Below are 18220 nucleotides of genomic sequence, written 5' to 3'. Positions count from 1 at the left end.
CCCTTAAGCACCTGCCAAGAGGAGATAGGTTATCAAATGAGCTTCCAGAAAAGCATTTCCAGAAACAGCAACACAGCTATCTTCTGCTTTTGCTCATGCAACCCTTCAGAACCCAGTCCACTAGTTTAAGTGGCTAACAACAGCAGGAGATGTATTTTTGGAACTATGGGGATGAGATTGCTTAGGTAAGCTTTGATTTTTGATAAGAGGCCCTTGCCACGGCTTCCTTTTTCTTGCTGAAATCAACTGGCAGTATTTCATTGTTAGTAACCAGCAAATTCGGCTAGCCTCAGCTGAACCTGCTTAACTTTTAGATTTCATCTGTCCCTCTTACTGTTGTTGTGAGCACAGAAGAAATACTCTGTCTTCCTCCTGGATGATTATTCTCTGTTTGCAGTCTCCCACTGGTAAGTAAAATACTCGTGGACAAAATAAACTGAAACCTTTTCTTTAAGCCACCAGATATTCTCTCCACCCCAGCACCCTGGATGTTCTTTTGACTACACAGTTCGGCATGGAAGCAAGTAGTTGATGCACTAATCCTTACCATGGCAGAGCCGAAAAAGGCCATCAGCTTTCCTTCTGTACACCAGCTGTCACATTAACATGCGTGGTAGCACTCATGGCCGTGTGTACCATTATACTCTCTATTATCCTTTTGTTTAAGGGCCTCAGACACAAAAATCTTTGTGTGTTAGGTGCTGTCAACACAGCCCTCCTTCAGAAAACACGGCATCCAAGGATAATAGCATACTGTAAACAGCAACAGACACCTAGAGCTAAACTGGAGAGGATGGGGAGAAAACACGGTGTTGCTCAGCATTATTACAAGTGATCTAATCACGTGATCTGCAGTTAAAACACAACTCATTACAGTAGTGCTCCGCCTGTCGTCACGTTAACTGAAACCTTGGTAATTTTTCCGTGTCTGCCTCTACATGAACACCATGCTGCTGGGACAGACAATTCTCCTCTAAAAGCTTCAGCTAGTTAACTTCCTGGGCTTATAAGCTGCACAAGTAACCAGAGTGACGTGAAAACTCTCCCTAGCATTCTGCAAGGGTAGAAATTCAGGAATGACATGATTAAACTTTTTATGTTTCATCAGGCCCGAGAACTTCTGCTTCAAACCAGCTAGAATGGCAGTAGTTAGCAGAAAGAAAATAAAGACAAAATGTTAACCCACCTCTTTGAGCCATAGGTTTTTTGATTTAGAGTTACTTCAGCTAAATTCAGGCCAAATCCCACACATCCACCCTGTCTCTATTCCTAAGCAGGAGCCTTCAGAGGCGAATAGTAAGTTTGGTATTGGGCAGAAGTCTGTTACTCCCTAGTCAATCCAAACCAGCAGATGCAGGGACAGAGTGAACAGAACCTGAACATGAACCCAAGCACCGATCCCATGCAGTCACAGCAGTAGGAAGGCAAAACCTCTCAGCTACAAAATAATTCACATCTGTGCAAGTAAAACAATGGCTGTGATTACTTCTGCCTTTCAATAAGTAGAAAATAGAGGTCAAGCTGCCATGCAGAGACTCCCAGATTATTTTCATGTTCCAGCCCACCATGGGAGAACCACGATGCCCTGTTGTGAAGTCAGCTATCTCTGGTTTTGAAGTCTTCAGATAGCAAGAAGGCTGAAATCTCATCTCCTTTCCTCCCACATCTTCCCTTACGTGGGGAACAGCAACTTCCAGACAGCTATCCCATGTAAAAGGATTTTTCCCCTGCCCTTTTCCTCTTTCACTTTCTAGAGCTACTTCCCTTTAATTTATTCCTCTTAGAACTGAACGTTTCTCATGGTATATATATTGGTGTTTCTCTTCTGCCTTTCCCCCACCCCACCTTGCAAAGCAGCACAGAAGAACCATTGTATGACCTGGACTAAAAGGTAAAGTACTTTTCCTTGACCTTCCTCCTTAAACAGGTAACAGCTGTGGCTCTGACTCAGCTTAAGTCAGGCCACAAGATTAGTGTTTTTCAAGTAAGATAACCACTCTCAACTGCTTGAGAGTTGCTCCTTTTCCCCAGCGTGACCTAGAGAAGAAGGCAGCTACTGAGCCCCCACCTAAGAATTAGGTGCCTTTATATTAGCTTAGGTTAATTTGAAGCTTCTAGTGCAGCAATTGGCTTGAGAAGTTAAGACAGAAACTTCAAGGACTGAAATCACAGCATTCAGGGGTCTGAAGCTGGGAAATATATAACCTCATACTAATTATAGCATCTTTAGGTAATTTCTCTCTTCTGGTAATGACTCATTCATTTATAAACCAACATTAGTCACTTTTCTGACCTCATTACCAATAAGCAGCACAGCAGACACACTTTCCAATCAGGTGTTCTTCAAGTGTAATATAGCTTTTCAGTACCACTGTGCTGGGGTCTAAAACTTGTGAACCTAATGCATAGATGTACACAGTAAGCTTCCTCCATATTACACTTAGATCTCTTGCCTGCAGTGAGCAAACATATAGGGGGAGGCAAAAACCTGATAGTATTTAAATACATGGTGCTTGAGCAAAGCATCCGTGAAATCCTGTGCATACTGTGTTGGTAATGCTGCTTTTTCATATTCAGAAGTGCAGATGATGAATCTCGCCACTTGTAATTCTTATTTTCACACTTGGAGCACTGATCTCACACCAACAGCCCCTCACCTCATTCTGCTTCTCAGCAGTCACCACTGCCCTCACCCAGCTATTGTCCTGACCCAAACTTGCATTGAAATAAGCAAAGAAAGACATGGAAAATCATATTTGAGTGTGTAACTGCAGCACGTTCTCCTTCACTGGATGCCTATTGTTGGAGTAATGTCTGTGGGTCACCACACCACTGTTCCTATGAGTGGCTGCTGCTCTTCTGTCATTAGAGCTGAAAAGAGAGCACCCTTTCCCCACTCTGTTTCCTTTACACTTGGCGAGGAAGCGACTTGAGTGGGAGGAGAGAAAGGAGAGCAAACACAAAACCACAGAAGCAAGCAACCAGGCGCAGAGACTGAACTTCATCTCTTTCATATATATGCAAACAGCAGACTCTGATTACAGCCACCCCTTGTTCTAGCCCCACTAACTGTACCCTCACTCACAAGGATTGCTGCAGAAACAACTGCTTATCACCATACTGAACTAGGTTATTTCCTAGCCCCTGGTCTGAGCACAGGTATCTTTACCAAAAGACAGTATGTCTTTTATGTACTACAGAGATGGAGTCTGAAGCGCTACAGCCAATAGCTGCAGTAAGAGAGTTTTGACTTCTCTTAGGTAAATAGCTCTTTTAAAAACAAGCTAGCCATTTGTAGCTGTTTCAGACCTGCCCTGGTACAGTAAATACGAGAATGACCTTGACTTTTCACACCATTTCACCAGGCTGCAGCCACAGTATGAGACTTACTGTGCTTATAAAGCTTGAGAGAAGAAAAATAGCAGGAAATTCTGTGACAAGCCTGTTTTGGTGATCATGTAAGAAACACAGTGGCAGGAGAAGGAAAAAGTACACCAAAAAAACCCTAAACCCAAGATCACCTGTGGCCAGCCTGCAAGTAAGGAGACTGGGGATTGTGACCCTCTCAGTGACCTTCCCTCACAGCATTACTGAAACAACCCTAGCAGCAAGCACGTAGAGAAGATGGCAGTTGTGCAAAAGAGCAAGTAAAACACAGGGAAAAAAGATGCAATCTTTCTTTAGCTGTTCATCTGCTCCCCATGCTCATCCCCTCACCTGAGGCTATCATCCCGCCACTTACACTCGTCACATTGACAATCCTTTCTAGATCTAAAGCGAGATTGTAATTTCAGGTGGGGAAGAGAAACTAGTGGAAATTAGGAACTCCTAAGAAACAAACACTCTTTTTCATGCAAGTATCTCTAACAGTGATGAACAAGGGAAAAGTACTGCAGGGATGACAGGGTGTGTGTAACAGGTAGGCCAAAGCCCAGATTTCAGGGTGCTCGTAGGGTCTCTGGTTGTTCCAACAATTAACAGTGAGTGTGGCAGCCAAAAATCTTTTCTATTTCAGTTTTTTTTTGTTGTTGTTTATCTGTGCTCAGTGGGACTTTGCCAAACAGTTCCCTGTAGTGTTTCACCTCTTTGGACTATGGCAGAGGTCTTGCAACTCCAGCTGACTGGTTAGGACCAGAGCCCCTCAGTCATGGAGTGGCACCAGCTGATGGAAAACCAGTGCTCCTGACCCTTGTACCTGCCTCTGGCTGCCTTTCACATACTTGTCTCTGATCTACAACACCCCAATGGATTGAGCCCTGCCTGTGGACACAGGTTCATTTCTCTCCAACCACCAAGACAAGACTGAGATCTGCAGAAGGAATTAGTGTCAGTGCCCCCTCTTTGCCATACAGGAGCTGTCTTCAGAGATGGGAGAGGGGACAAAAGGAACTGGGCACAGTACTCAGCTGAGATGTGATTTTCAGTCACTCACGCACAGTGAGCCAGAAGGAAGAAGTGCCAGACTTCTGCCCCTCCTTTGGCTATTGATGACCTCTCTTTGCTGGGAAAAGGCTCCCTGTCGAGTTCCTTGCAAACAGCCCTTTGTTACAAATATTCTTGCTCCTGGAGGCACGTAACTGGGCATATTTTATACACTTGGTTAATAAATAAACAAAGACCTCCTGTGATGGGCCTTCTGACTCCACAGAGGGACGCAGGGCTCCTTTCGGAGTGAGGCCAGCATCAGGTGCTGGAGCCAGGCAGGGAGATGCTCCAGCATCACAGGGGAAGGGGCAGGTTGCTAATTTTAACAAGAGAAAGGAAGAGCTGGCATGTCTGCTCAGAGTAAAAATGGGAAATGGTAAGAAGGTTTCAACAGAGAAATATGTAGCGAGACCTCAGCCCAAGGAGATTGTTTAGGATGAAATATAGGCTCTTCTGTTTTAAATTAAAGCCCAGAAAGGGAGGTGGTTTGGAATATACAGTGTGCATCTTCTGCTGGATGCACCATGGGCATAACGTCAGTTTACTATACCTGCTCCAAAGTGATTTATACACAAAAGCAGTTGGCGAAGAACTATCTTTGCTAGAATTTTGTTAAAACAAAGACCAACCTGGCCTGATTATCACAGAGATGGGACAAAGCTAAAACCTTTCAGCTGAATATTGTCTTCCAAGACTCGGTGATCTCAATGTAAGGAAACAGAGATTCAATTAATCCTGGTGTTGGGTTTGCAATAAAAAATTCTGCTGAGCCTTGGTTCTGAAAAAAAAACAAGTAAAAACTCCAAGCGTCCTTGGAGAAGAAATGAACAACTGTTTATAATAGTATAGCTTGAAGTCTGCTTTCCTCCACAAAGTCTTCTGTAATGTATTGTCTGTTTTGCAAGCCTGCAGTCCTACAAGGCACGATCACCACTAAGTGAAACTAAGTTTAGACTTCAGCAATGAACTTGATAGCTTTTCTCCAGTGCCCAGAAGAAACTCCTCCTCAAACCATCTAACTATCCCGCTCTTTCCCTTTGAGAGGCAGAGTCAGTAAAGCAGTGAATGTTGCAGGTAGGATTGAAACAGACCAGCAGAGCGATGAGGCTCCCACAGCTGCAAAAGCAGTCAAGTCTGAGATAGAGATATTTTTTCAAGTCTGGAATGGCAGGAGACTTTGAAATGTAAGTGCACTAACACTTACACAAAAATGTCAGAAATGCCAGTTCACTGAGTAAACTAATAAGCCTATCCCATCCCTGCTGCAACTACTTCTGCCTCATTTAAAGGGCAGTTTTGGCCAGAATGACACATACTCTGTGAGTCACACAATTGGGAAGAGGTTGTGACACTGCTCGGGAATCTACCTTGGTTTGTCAGCACAGTTAGAGGACTGATACCTGTCATGGTACCATGTCCACGTGTCGCAAGATGGATCCAGTTTAGCTCCGCACATCCTTCAGGACCCATACTCACCCAACTAAGCATGTACAGCCAGTTAAAAAACACACCTGCACACAGCCTCATTTTATACTGCGTATGGACAGTTGACAACACGCACATAGGCCTTTATGCCTGCATGTTTTCTTGCAGTGTTTGAAACTACACTGATAAACACCTCTTCAAACTGATACTCAGCTTCATCCACCCCAAACATCCCCTCTCTCAGAGGCCAGTAGCCCTTTTCCACCTGGGTGCATGAATGTGGGCTCTAATGGAGGGGTTGTCTGCTGCAGCCTGAGCCCTGTATTTCTCAGGATGTGGGTTTTCCCGGGAAGCTGCTCATATATGGATTTTCATCGATCTCTCTGGTCCTTCATCCCTCTGACCTCCTGCAAAATGGAGATCACAGAGACTACCTCAATGACCTCCCCTCCACACTGCAGCATAAAACAGAAAAGGAAAAAATAAAATTACATGAAGATACCCCATGATGCAGCAGCTATTGAAGCTTTTCGATCAGCTGCTCTGTGAACATGGTTTCATTTCTAGCCTAAGCACGTCTGGCTAAAACTGTCAGCTGCCAGGCCAGGTCCCTGCACTGTGAGCTGGGGAGAGCAGCTTCGGTTCCTCACACAGGCATCTCCATCCCACAGCTTTGTCACCATATACCTCCATGAAGGGCCACTGATGCCAACTCAGCAAGTGGTGACATGATGAAGGACTACAGTGACTGGGGGGTAGACTAGGACCACTGTCCCAAGCAAGAGGGAACACTTGGATGGCCACCAGCTAGATCCTACACATGAAGGCTACAGATGTTATATGAGAAACGCTTTGTACAACAGCAAGTTTTCACCAGAAGCTGAAGATGGGTGGAAGGAAGAAGGGTGATCCTCTCTGCAGCACTCTGGTGTGTGATACTGCTGTCTTCCCAGAGGGGGAATCTCGGCAGCGCGGGGAATTTCCTCCTTAGCCTGGCATGTCCTGCCTCCCTTCGGCACCTCTATAGTCAGAAGCAAGGAAGAAAAACCTCCAGAGTAGCAATTATGGCAGCACATCTAGCCTGAAGGAAGCTATGTCCTCTGAGAAGGATTGGAGCTAAGTTTTCCTAGATTAAAGACATTCTGATGACGATTTTTGATACTTTCTGTCCCACGCTGCCACCTCAATACAATTGTGATCCTTCCGGACAGCACTCACTGGCTTCACCTGACAGAAGTACCCCTGAGGGACAGAAACATTGCTGAAGTTGGGGCACCCAAATGCAAGAGCAAGTCTGCCTACTACTTCTCTCACAAGAAGCTGGGCTGAGGGATCTGGCCTTGTACTGCTGTGAGAATGAGCGGGATCCCACACAACTTTCCTCCCTTGAAAGGCTTTGTCTATCACATTCTTGAGAGTAGTGTTAAAGGAAAAGAAAAAAAGAAGGAAAAGAAAAAGCAAGTTGTTAATAAAATATAGGGCTGACCTGGAAATTTGCTCTCCAAAGCCCATGATAAAAAGCCTCCAGCTGAGAGCCAACCACTACATTATATTCCCCAGCACTCTGCCTTGTCTCTCCTTAAATGTAGGGGCACATGGCTCCTGTCACTTCTTTGGCATGCCTGCTTAAAGTCTGAGAGGTTTTACTCTGAGGAAGCTTTTCCTTCACGTTCAGCTTAAATGTGCCATTTCTTGAAGTCATCCCCTTGTCTTTTATACTCTAGCAAGCAAAACAAGTATAAATTAAATGGAAGACACATGAAATCTTTATAAAGCCCAGTGTTTCCCCTAGCATGAAAGTGCCTTCTCCTTGGAGTAGAACGGGTTTTTACTCTGTGCTGTATTTTTCCCCATCAGAAAATGGAGAAGAATATGAATTTTCCTCATGACTTGAATTTAGCTTCATCAGCAGCCCCCTGCTGATGTAATTCAACCCAACGAGATTTTTCTCTTTCCTTTTTTTTTAATTTCCCGGTGAGCTGCTGCCACTTTTCCCCTCCTCCCATCAATTCAGGCATGGAAAACAAGGGAGGAATTAGACAGAACTTATGATCTAACCAGCCACAACTTCAGACCAGGCAGGAACAACATTTAAAATACAAAAAAGCAGATTTTATCAAGCCTTTTCCTCCCCGGAGACTGGAACAAAAAATATTCCTTGTTTGTCGCTGAGAATGAACCATTTTTCTCTTTCATTTCTGCTTTCTGTCACATATTTCATTTTGGCTACCCCTTCTGTCTTTCAGCTAGGGACCTAGGCTGCTAAAGCAGAATCACAGATAACTCAACAACAAAATGCCTGTATTATCTTATTTTTTTCATCCTAGTCTGCCAGGTAATTGCAACCCTAAATGCTTTTGCATATTTACCACAGAAACATGTCTCTCCTGGAGGATGGGACTGTCATCAGGTTGAATATTTCATATAATAAGCCTCTTCTGAGGTATAAACTAGGGTTGGGAATTTTTTTCTGGCCTCCTTCAGAGCAAAGGACAAGCAGATAAAAATCAGCTGCTGCAGTGCTACAGTGTCAAAGTTCCCGTTCCTGTGAAAATTAACTCTTCCCAAGCTCAGGGCCCAGGTGGTTTTTGCCACTGTTTATGAAGTAGGAAAAAAGCCTGTTATCAACTCACATTGTTTCTTTGTCCCCAGTGTTCCCCATGTAGAAGACAGATTTATTTCCTATTTACAAACAAAGCAGCTACCCTGCTTTTCAGTAACCCATCTGATGAGCTGTGGATGCTGCCAAGGCTGATTTTCATTAAATCAGTCCCCAAGAAGGATCACATTTTCCCTCTTCACCCCCATTTCACAGAATTACAACAACAAAAACTGAGCCTGGGTGTTTCTAAATTCAGCTGTCATCTAAAGACAAATTCCCCCTTTTTTCCCTATTTTCCCCCACCCCTGAGGTAGCAGTAGAACTGCTTTTCCCAGTCCTTGGGATGTTGAATCAAGCTGACTGGTACCAAAGAGAGGGTCTGAAAAGAACACTGACAGAGAGACTTTGTGTCTTGGAGTCAAGACAGAAGGAGAGGATGACCTTTTGGGGGTTATGGAAAGAGGCTGATTTGCTACAACTGTTCAACAGACTGAAGTGGGATATAGATGGTTCACAGTGCTCACTTTGGGCACACTTACACAGAGGTCAGAACTCCATCCTAATGCATAATATGCCTTTAGTTAAAAGCACTGTGAGTGGGAATCAGAAGTCGGCAACAGGTCCTCAGTCCAACATCAGATTACTTGCAATACTCATTCATCTCTACCAACAGCTTCCCACATGGAGAAAGGTGTTTCCAGCCTGGCCAAGCTGCCTGCTTGCCTGGAGCAGAGCCAACAGGAGTCAGCCAAAATCCTCCCATTGACTAGCAAGCTCCACAGCCTGTGTGAAAACTAGTCCTTGACAAAGCACCTTCTTGCATCCATACAGTTTTCCTGTGGGTCAACCTTACCCTTGTAAAGCCCTTGTTTCATGTGTGAGTAAAGACTAGAAGATGTATCTGAACTATGGATAGATTGTTTAGGTTGAAGTTTTTCTGAAACCAAGAACCTACTTGTATTGACTTGGAAAGGAAATGTGGATTCTCCAGATACAACCCCTCTTCTGGAAACAGTTCCAGAAAGAACAAAGTACTGACAGAGGTGAAAGGGTTTCTAAATTGTAACTGTCAAATTCTATTTTTACAACATTTTATGGCTATTTACAACTTTACAATGTTTTTCAACGCAAGTACACTCCAAAAGGTTAGGATACCATTTCCTCGTATCACCAGCAAGACATTCTAAGGGCCACCCCAGCTGAGGATTAAGGGATGACTCTCGTTCCTTCACAGAAATGTAGGAAAATTCTCACAGGCAAAATACTACTCCTAGTAATGTTATATGAGAGTGCAGTCTCTTACCTGTAATATCGGGATTGAAGGTAGGTAGAACACACAGCTTTTGACACATGGCTAGCTGAACCAAAGTCTATGACCTTGACCCTATATGGCTGTCGGGCTGGGTCTACCAACATGATGTTCTCTGGTTTGAGATCAGCATGAATCAGTCCCAGGCTTTTCAGCTTCATTAGGGCAGTTGCTACCTGCTGCAGAATTGGTCGAATGTACTTAAGGGGCAAAGGACTGAATTTGTTTTGTTTTAGGAAATCATAGAGGTTCTGCTCCAACATTTCAAAGACCAAGCATGTGTGATTCTTGTGCTGAAAGCATTCGTATGCACGGACAAAGTTGTAGTCATCTGCACTTTCTGTGCTCAGCCGAGCCAGGATGCTCACTTCAATCTGGCCTTGCCGGGCATAGGAAGGATGGTTTTTCAGGATTTTGATGGCCACAATCTCATTAGTGCCACGTTTCCAGCATTTGACTACTTGTCCGAAGGTCCCACGACCAAGAAACTCTAACACTTCGTATGTGTTGGTCATGGAACAGAGCACCTCATGTTGTACCAGTTGGTAATCCCCTTCGCTGTTGGAGCCACTGTTTTTGGAGGTGGCCGTGGAGGTGGTAGCGGTGGCTACAGTGGCCCCACTAGCATTGTTTTGAATCATTGGTGGATGCTCTTCGATGATCTGCACGCTGCTTGTGTTCTCGATCTCCTCACTTTTGCGCTTAAGTCCACATTTTTGGTAGGTGTCCAGAAGGCTCACAGTGCTGCGACGCATCAGGTTGTGTGGCCCACCCAGTGTTTGCCCAGACACTGCAACCACACCGGAAGTACTGTTGGCAGATGTCACCACAATGTGCCCGGAGCTTGCTGGGAAGATGATGGTCTGTTCGTAAGGGATGCTTGGATTGGGGATCTGGAGAGAGGCGTTGACGGCTGCTGCGGCGGCTGCTTGGGAGGACTGCACGTTCTTGCTCTGGCTGTAGACTTTGCTGTGTGTGCCGTACCCAGTCATATCCCAGTTTGAACTCGGCTCAACTTTCAGTTTCTTCACGCTACAGAAGGCACTTGACTGAAGGGTGTGAGGAGAGAAAACTTGCACATGCGAGGCCATACCTGCAATATAACATCAGAGTGAAACGACAATGTTAAGATGCTTTCCCTAGCTCTTTTCATTTGTTCAGTGGCAAGAAGGTAAAATGGGATACAGAATCATACAACAGTTTGGGTTGGAAGGGACCTTCAAAAGTCATCTGGTCCATCCCCCCCTGCAATGAGCAGGGACATCTTCAACTTGATCAGGTTGCTCAAAAGCACATCCAGCCTGGCCCTGAATGTCTCCAGGGCTGGTGCATCCACCACCTCTCCGGGAAACCTGCTCCAGACTTCAGATACAGCACATGCACACACACAAAAATAAAATTCTTCCAGAAATATGTATTCAACACAAATAAAACATTATGCTCTAAAATAAAACATTACCCCTGATAGAACTAAATTATCAACAACCAAGGCTCCTGTTCTCTTGCTCTACCCCTCTCATTTTTAATAACAGAAATGTAAATGTTATTTTTACCTCCTCTGCCTAAAGAGACTCCTATTCCCATTGTCTCCAGGAATATATCTATCTCTCAGGAAGAACTCGTGTCAAATACTGCAAAGTATTCTGCCTATGGAAGCCGAATCTCAAATCCTCAGGCTCATCCTATATTAAGTACTTCGCTGGATCTGACTTAAACCCTCCGTTTATTCCCATAAACCCACTGTGTAGCTTCTGGCCTGCAGAGAGCCAGGATGGGACCTGACAAATGTGAGGTCCATGACAAAATGGAGATGCACAGTCAAAGTTGAGGAGCCACGACATAAGCAGCAGATGATGTTTCAGGTTGCTTGCCAAGTCTGCGTGTGGGAATTGTGCACAATGCTGGTCTGTGCTCAGGGACACTGGAGATGGGAGTTATACAACATGAGCCTCACTGTTTGCTCTCAGTTCTCCCAGATTTATAAAACTGTGTTCATTTATTCTTATTCACAGTGACAATAACATCAGTGGAAAATAAAGTATCACTGAAACAGAGTTACTGAAGGGTTCTGAGTAATATCCCACTGAAAAGGAAAATGCTTCTATTCAGAAAAAAGATGTGGTCTACAGAGAAGAGGACATGTAAGTGCTGACTTACTGCCCTCTCTCCCTGCCCAGGGTAGGGATGGTACTGCTGGACTAAAAAGTATTGTGAGCAGGGGACTCCTGAGAAAGGAATAAGTGCCTGGCAGGAGTTAAGACCAAAAAGGCACAGCCTCCTTCACCCTTCTATCTGTCGTCACAGTTTCTTTTTAATAAGCCAGAATGACTAGGGAAGAAAAAGATAATATGCTGAGCTGGCATGTTGCTGAATTATTAAGCACAAACATAACCTTGACTTGTTTTCAACTTTTAAAAAGTTAGAAGTTGAATGAATGCTGCAGTCACAAAACTAGAACAAACTGCAGTGCACACAGAGATGACTTCTTCATGTGAAGACCTGAGAGTATCCAACACTTTCCGAAAAGGAACCCATAATCCACGTGCTGCTTTTCAGAAGATTTTCTGGAGCTCATGTCCACACATACACAAACATGCATGCATAAACATATACACCCATACAGAAAAATATGAACATTACTCCACACTTCCAAAGCTCAGCAGCATTGAGCATCAGGTCAAGCGAACACACCTAAACACACCCAACACTTGACCAGCAGCCCAAAGCCCAGGAACTGCTCAAAGAGGGCTGCTGTGCTGAGCCAAAAAACACTGCATATAGCTACACAGAACTAACCACCAAAGCAATAACTCCAGTTGGTTCAACACCCCCACCTACATTCCTGCCACAGTGACAGACTGATGAAGACAGGGCAGATGCAGAAGAAAACCCCTATGAGGACACTTAGAGAAACCCTCACCCCTGCTGGAACAGGCAATGAAAACCTCACTAACCCTGCTCTAGCAATGAAGCCCTGCAAAACGCAGCGTGCCCTCCTTCGCAGACATGACCTCCGGCTTTAATGTGATTTCTTGATGCTGTTTGCTGCCATTTGCATTAACTTCCCCCACCAACCTCCTTTGTAGCAATTTCTAAGGTCCCTGCAACTGAGTCCTCAGAACCCAACCAGATCCCTGCCCCTGTAAGTGCTTTCTCTCCTCTCTCCTTTCCACAAAGCAATGATGCTGCCACGAATGCTGTAGCATATGGCATGTGGTGAACCTGGAGAGCTGCAGCAGTATTACTCAACTTGTCATCCTGGACACAATATCATATGTGAGGCAGCTGAAACTGTGTTTTTCCACTGATTAAGAAAAGTCACGGTGTTCCTCCTAGTAGAGCACCAACCTGCCTGGAGATTGAGGTTGGTCTGATGTACGTTTCCCCCCTGGATGTGAATAATAAAGCAGATGTAATTGGTAACATATTGTGGACCTAGCAGAGGTGTAATTTATAGCTTTATGGCTTTCATACCATGGTGTGCTTAAGCAGTATCTCTTCATCCAGAATAAAGAGGGGAAAAAACGACTGACACAGAACAAGGAGGGAGGTTCTTCTCACACACCCTAGCACTAAAGATAACACCACAGGACCCAGGCACCCCAAATTAAAGGCAGCGATGTGAAGCGTAGCAGCCGCAATGTTGTCAGCACCGCTCTAAAAATCAGGGTAATCACCACCCTTAAGAGACAGACTTTCAACTGGTGCAAACTGGCAGGGCTCCAGTTGATATCAGCTGATGCTAAAAACAAGGTCAGCAGTCACTCAACATCGGCAATGTCAGATGGCTGCCTGTGCCCCTTGGTGAAATGAGCTGTTGTTAGGGACTGGTTTCCACATCAACAACCAGCCCCCTGCTGCCCCTGCAACACTGCTGGCAGCCTCAGCAGGGGGAATCAACAGGGGACAAACACTGACCCATCCTGGCACCCCAAAAATAGCAGGAGTGCAGAAAGTAGAGCCATCCTATGGCTAAAGGGAGGACTTTGGACTCTCCTGCTGCCATTTCCACCTTCCTCAGAGGTTGTGTCTCATTGTGAAATATTTTTTTTTTACCCTGAAAAAAAGAAGTATGAAATCTTCTTCCTTCCATCTAAAATTACTTTCTCACATTTGAGGTTTTAGGGGCACACATTGTAAGAGTAACTCGGCCAGCTCTCCAGCATAGGCTGATACCAAGAAATTACAGGCTGATTGACAGCTTGGTGATGGGAAAAGAAGGCTTCCGCAGCAAAGTAATTTTTATTGCAAATTTGCCTGTGCAGTGAATGGGAGAAAAACACAGCCCTAAATTTCCTGAGGACACTATCAAATCGTGCTGGTGGCATGTTTTCAGAAAGGATCTTTCCTTCATGGCAATAGCAGAAATAGTAATAAGTGTGAATAAAAGTTGGATGGTTATGGGTATCTGATTCCTCATTACAGCCTGTAATACAATTTACAACTCCAGCCTTTTAATTACATAAGCCAAAAGTAGCTTGCCACGATATCCACAAAGAAACAAGCCTGCAGTATCAGGGTGATCCATACTAGCCAAGCCCTGTGACAGAGATGCCCCCTGAGCATTCCCCAGAGCCAGCAGGGATGCTCCTGGGGTCTTGTAAAGACAAAGAGGCCATAAGGCATGGAAGGATGGAAAACAGCCTGTTTCACTTGGGAAATACCCTCTTACTTTGCTGCTCACAGTTCTGCCATGAAACATTCTATGTGAGGCTGTGCCTCCCTTCACTACAAAAAGATCTTACCAGACACCCTTCCATGTTTTGCATGGGATGGCTGAAGGCTGGCATGTGGCTCCTCACCTTTTCGTTCTCCACCAGGAGCTCAGGCTTAGCTTCTGCCTTGGCAGAGGTGCAGGGCAGCTTTCCACACCCTCAGTTAGCCAGCCAGGCTGCAGTCAGGATGCCACTACAGCTAAATACAAGTCCTGAAGAGTGCAGGTCTAATTTTTTATCACCCCTGTGAATGCTGAGTCTCTGGGCTGGGAGCAGAATCAATGTTGGGCATCATGCATTAAATAAAACTGATAGTTCCTTTCTTTAATAATGAGGTTTAGTGTAGCCATTTAAAGCTCTCACACAATTGACAGTAACGGGATTTAATGGGGCCTTCCCTGCCCTTGATACGACTCACGTAACTCCCTGTAGCAACCACATGAGCTGAAGTATGTAGTGTGCAGCTAGGGGACAATGTTAAAACAGCCTGAATGGCTTTTATTAAAAGACTTGAGGTTGTTTTTTTTTCCTGAGAACTCCACCCACGTCAGCTTTCACTTGATAATAATTTAGCAGGTGCTATTTACAATTCAGATGGTCCTCTTCTGCATACATACCAGATCACGCAGCCGCCTCACTTGGATTTTCAACAGGTTTCAGGGAAGCAAATGAGGTAAAGTTGCCTATCCACCCACCTCACCCCAAAAGGCAAAAAAATGCACTTTGGGGACTAAAGAAGGAACAGTTTGAAAGTCACTGATGTTTTCTCCCAGCACTTACTGCTCATTTATAAATGTGGCCTTTGTGGTGGCAAGAGACCAAGCGCCTGCCCTGTATTAAGTAGGCAGCAAGACCTTTTGCACTACCTGCAGAGCTGCCAGTGCTCTGTAACCAGAGGCAGCTTACTGACTGCTGCCAGAACGACAGTGCCTGCTTGAAAAATACTGTAGAAAGCCCATGGCATGTGTTCAGAATATAAATGATGCACACAAGACACTCCCGAAATAAGTATCTTCTACTTCTCCCTGGCGAGGCACAAGCCTGCTAACTCATACACACACAGGTTATGAAGGCAACATGAAAAGGGTATCTGCCAGGTATGGCTAAGGTACTGCACCTTCAAAACAGCTATGTCTCAAGCATAACCCTCTTCTCTTCTTCACCATGGCCTCTGTGTGGCCCCTTTTGAGCCACTGTCGTCAGTACCACTACACTATTGGAACCTACTTAAAATTTACATCCCTGGAGGCTACACAAATTCCTTCCCTTGTGCTACTGAAAGTTTGGAGACAACCTCAAAGTGGAGTTCAGACCTCAACTGCTTCAGCTCCTTCCTGCTCCTGGTGAGCAGAAGATGTCAAGGGAGCCTTCGCTGCAGATTAAAATCTCCCTGCCTTCCTGCTCTGCTTTTCCTGTCCTGCCAGTAAAACTGTCTCATCCTAATTAGTAGTTTCCTAAATGCTTACATAGTGCACAGCAGTTCTCAAAGATATGACAGCCCATCCCCTGTACTGCTCCAGACCTGGCTTCACACAGCTCCAAGCTGCCACATTTAATCCACGTCCCACAGCCAGACAAAAATGCAAGCCTTTCCCATGCACAGAGTAGCCATAAACAAAATCAAATGAACAAAACCAAGCAATCATCTCCCTCTCTCTCATCCCCACCCAAACAGCATATTCCCGTTGCAGCGCAATGGCTGGGGAACACTCATCACCATCACCATCACCTTCACACCTCACGTCCCCCCTTCAACTACACATCTTTCCTGCATTTATAGTATCAGCAACCCCACTCACTATTCTATTCACCACAGCATGACTTTCTTTTATGGGTAAGACAGAAGTTATCAAACCATGACTTCAGTTAGTACTGCTGGGCATGGAGAGGGTTTGGCAGCTGCTCCCTATTATGGCCTGAGCAGGTTATTTTGGCATGTGGCTCAGGATACTGCCGTCTCACCTCTGAAACCATCTTTATTCCCTCCTTCACTCTCCATTTTAACTCCGTAAATCCAGGGCAACTTGACTGTTGGGTACTGAAAGCTTTCTCAACTGACCAGGGCAAAGAGGGCACAGCTAGGAAAACGCTGGGGAGACCTTCCTCTGAGCTGTTCACACTGGGTCCATGTGCTCCAGGAAGCCTCTCTGCCACCCTGCATCAGCAGCTCAAGGGGAAAATGGGCTACCCAGAGCTCTGGCACGCCCTGCACAGACTACCACCAAGCACAAGACTACCACTGCTACAGCACCAACCACCCGGAGCTTTATCGATGGAGGACACAGAAGGATGTCTAACAAAAAGCTTTCCCAAAGAAATCCCTCTTTCAGTTTTCTTGGAGAGAAGCCCAACAAAGCTGAGGCACGTGCAGGGTGCCTGGCTGGGGCTGTGCTCCAGGCTGCTGGGGCACCCACAGGCAGCACCACATCTGCTTAAAGAGCAGCAGATCGCAGTAACACCCTCAGCACCACTCAAAATGAGGCATGACGCATTAAGGCTCATCTAATGCCATGCTTAAATGAGCTCCTGAAGTGCTGGGAATGGCCAGAGGAGATGAGGAAAGCAAGCCATGAGGGAACGTTTTGTGGCTTCTCCATCCTCAAGTCAGAATAGAGCCAGATGCCCCTAAAAGTGGCTACTCAGATCAATGTGCCAGGTAGGACTGTTTGGAAACAGCATATGAGTTCTGGCCACCTTCCTCCCTCTCATCATATGTCCTCTACAGTCACAAAGTGAAACAACAAGTAACCACTGCATTTCTACACAACCTAAAGTTTCCTTTGGAGAGCTATACAATATATGCTCAGCAATAAATAGGAAACCGGCCACAGTCTGTCTTGTAGTCCAGGTTAGCATTTGTGTGGGTCCATACATTCTACCTCCAAACAGATCTGTAAGGCAAGAGACTCTAGGTTCCCCATCAGCTCAATTTCTGCCTGCTGCTTGCTGCCAGAGTTGCATCATGAAAGCAGAACTGAAAAAAGAAGGATCTCAGCATGGCTTTGCTTTCCAGGCAGCATGGGTCAGTCTCAGTTGAGTCACTTCAGTTTCCATCTGCTAAACAGAGGTTGACCGAAGTATCCCCAACTTACAGGGAAAAGAGGGACTTCCTCAGCTCCTGACCCCAGACTTCAGTGGCCACCCTACCTGGCCATCTGTGGTCTTAGTTCCTGGGAAAAGGTGCTAGGGCCTCTGGAAAACGGACTGAAATGAATCAGTGTTTCTGCCTGCTGCCCTGGCTGTGCCCCTCTCACCCATGCAGCACTGGCATGCTTGTGGCTTCCCACAACTGCCTAATGGAAAGAATATTTTGGCTTTTTCCACGATGGCTGCATCCCCACCTGGATCACTTCCCACCTGTAAATATTAGCTTTGTAATGCCAATGACTCCAACTGGCCCACAAGGGTGGTGAAACCACAGGGAATGGCTGGCACCTTACATAGCTCACTCGTTAGAAGCAATTCTACTTGTGAAGGCAGGACATGGGCAAAGCTCACTGGAGTCTCAAGCTGATCTTGTCACTCCCACAGGATTTTCTCTGGAGTGTTCCACTTGCAAAGCAGCCATTGCATGACATTCAGGCCTTGCTTTGTTTACAAAATCTAAATCTCAGATCAAGCACAAGCTGGGCTGAAAAGGTCAGTTTACCTGTTCGCAAAGTCCCTCCCTTAATTTCATTTCCATCAGGATGCAGACCTGTTGGAGAGAAACAACTCTCTGGTGAGGCCAGGGTGAAATACACA

General features: G+C 45.4%; 1 protein-coding gene across 9 annotated transcripts in view; it reads right to left on the bottom strand.

Annotated features, from left to right (window-relative positions):
- HIPK2 (homeodomain interacting protein kinase 2) overlaps positions 1–18220 on the bottom strand; it is a 138258-nt gene that overhangs the window by 84870 nt on the left and 35168 nt on the right. For all 9 annotated transcript variants that reach the window (XM_062616392.1, XM_062616396.1, XM_062616397.1 and 6 more), the window contains exon 2: positions 9756–10854. In XM_062616392.1, the coding sequence (XP_062472376.1) occupies positions 9756–10854 (1099 nt within the window). The remainder of the gene's footprint in view (positions 1–9755; positions 10855–18220) is intronic.

Source organism: Pezoporus occidentalis, unplaced genomic scaffold, assembly GCF_034315485.1.
Source record: "Pezoporus occidentalis ecotype Australia unplaced genomic scaffold, CSIRO_AGI_Poc_V1 ctg19, whole genome shotgun sequence".
Classification (NCBI taxonomy): Eukaryota; Metazoa; Chordata; class Aves; order Psittaciformes; family Psittacidae; genus Pezoporus; species Pezoporus occidentalis.
This window is presented reverse-complemented; position numbering and strand designations above follow the sequence as displayed.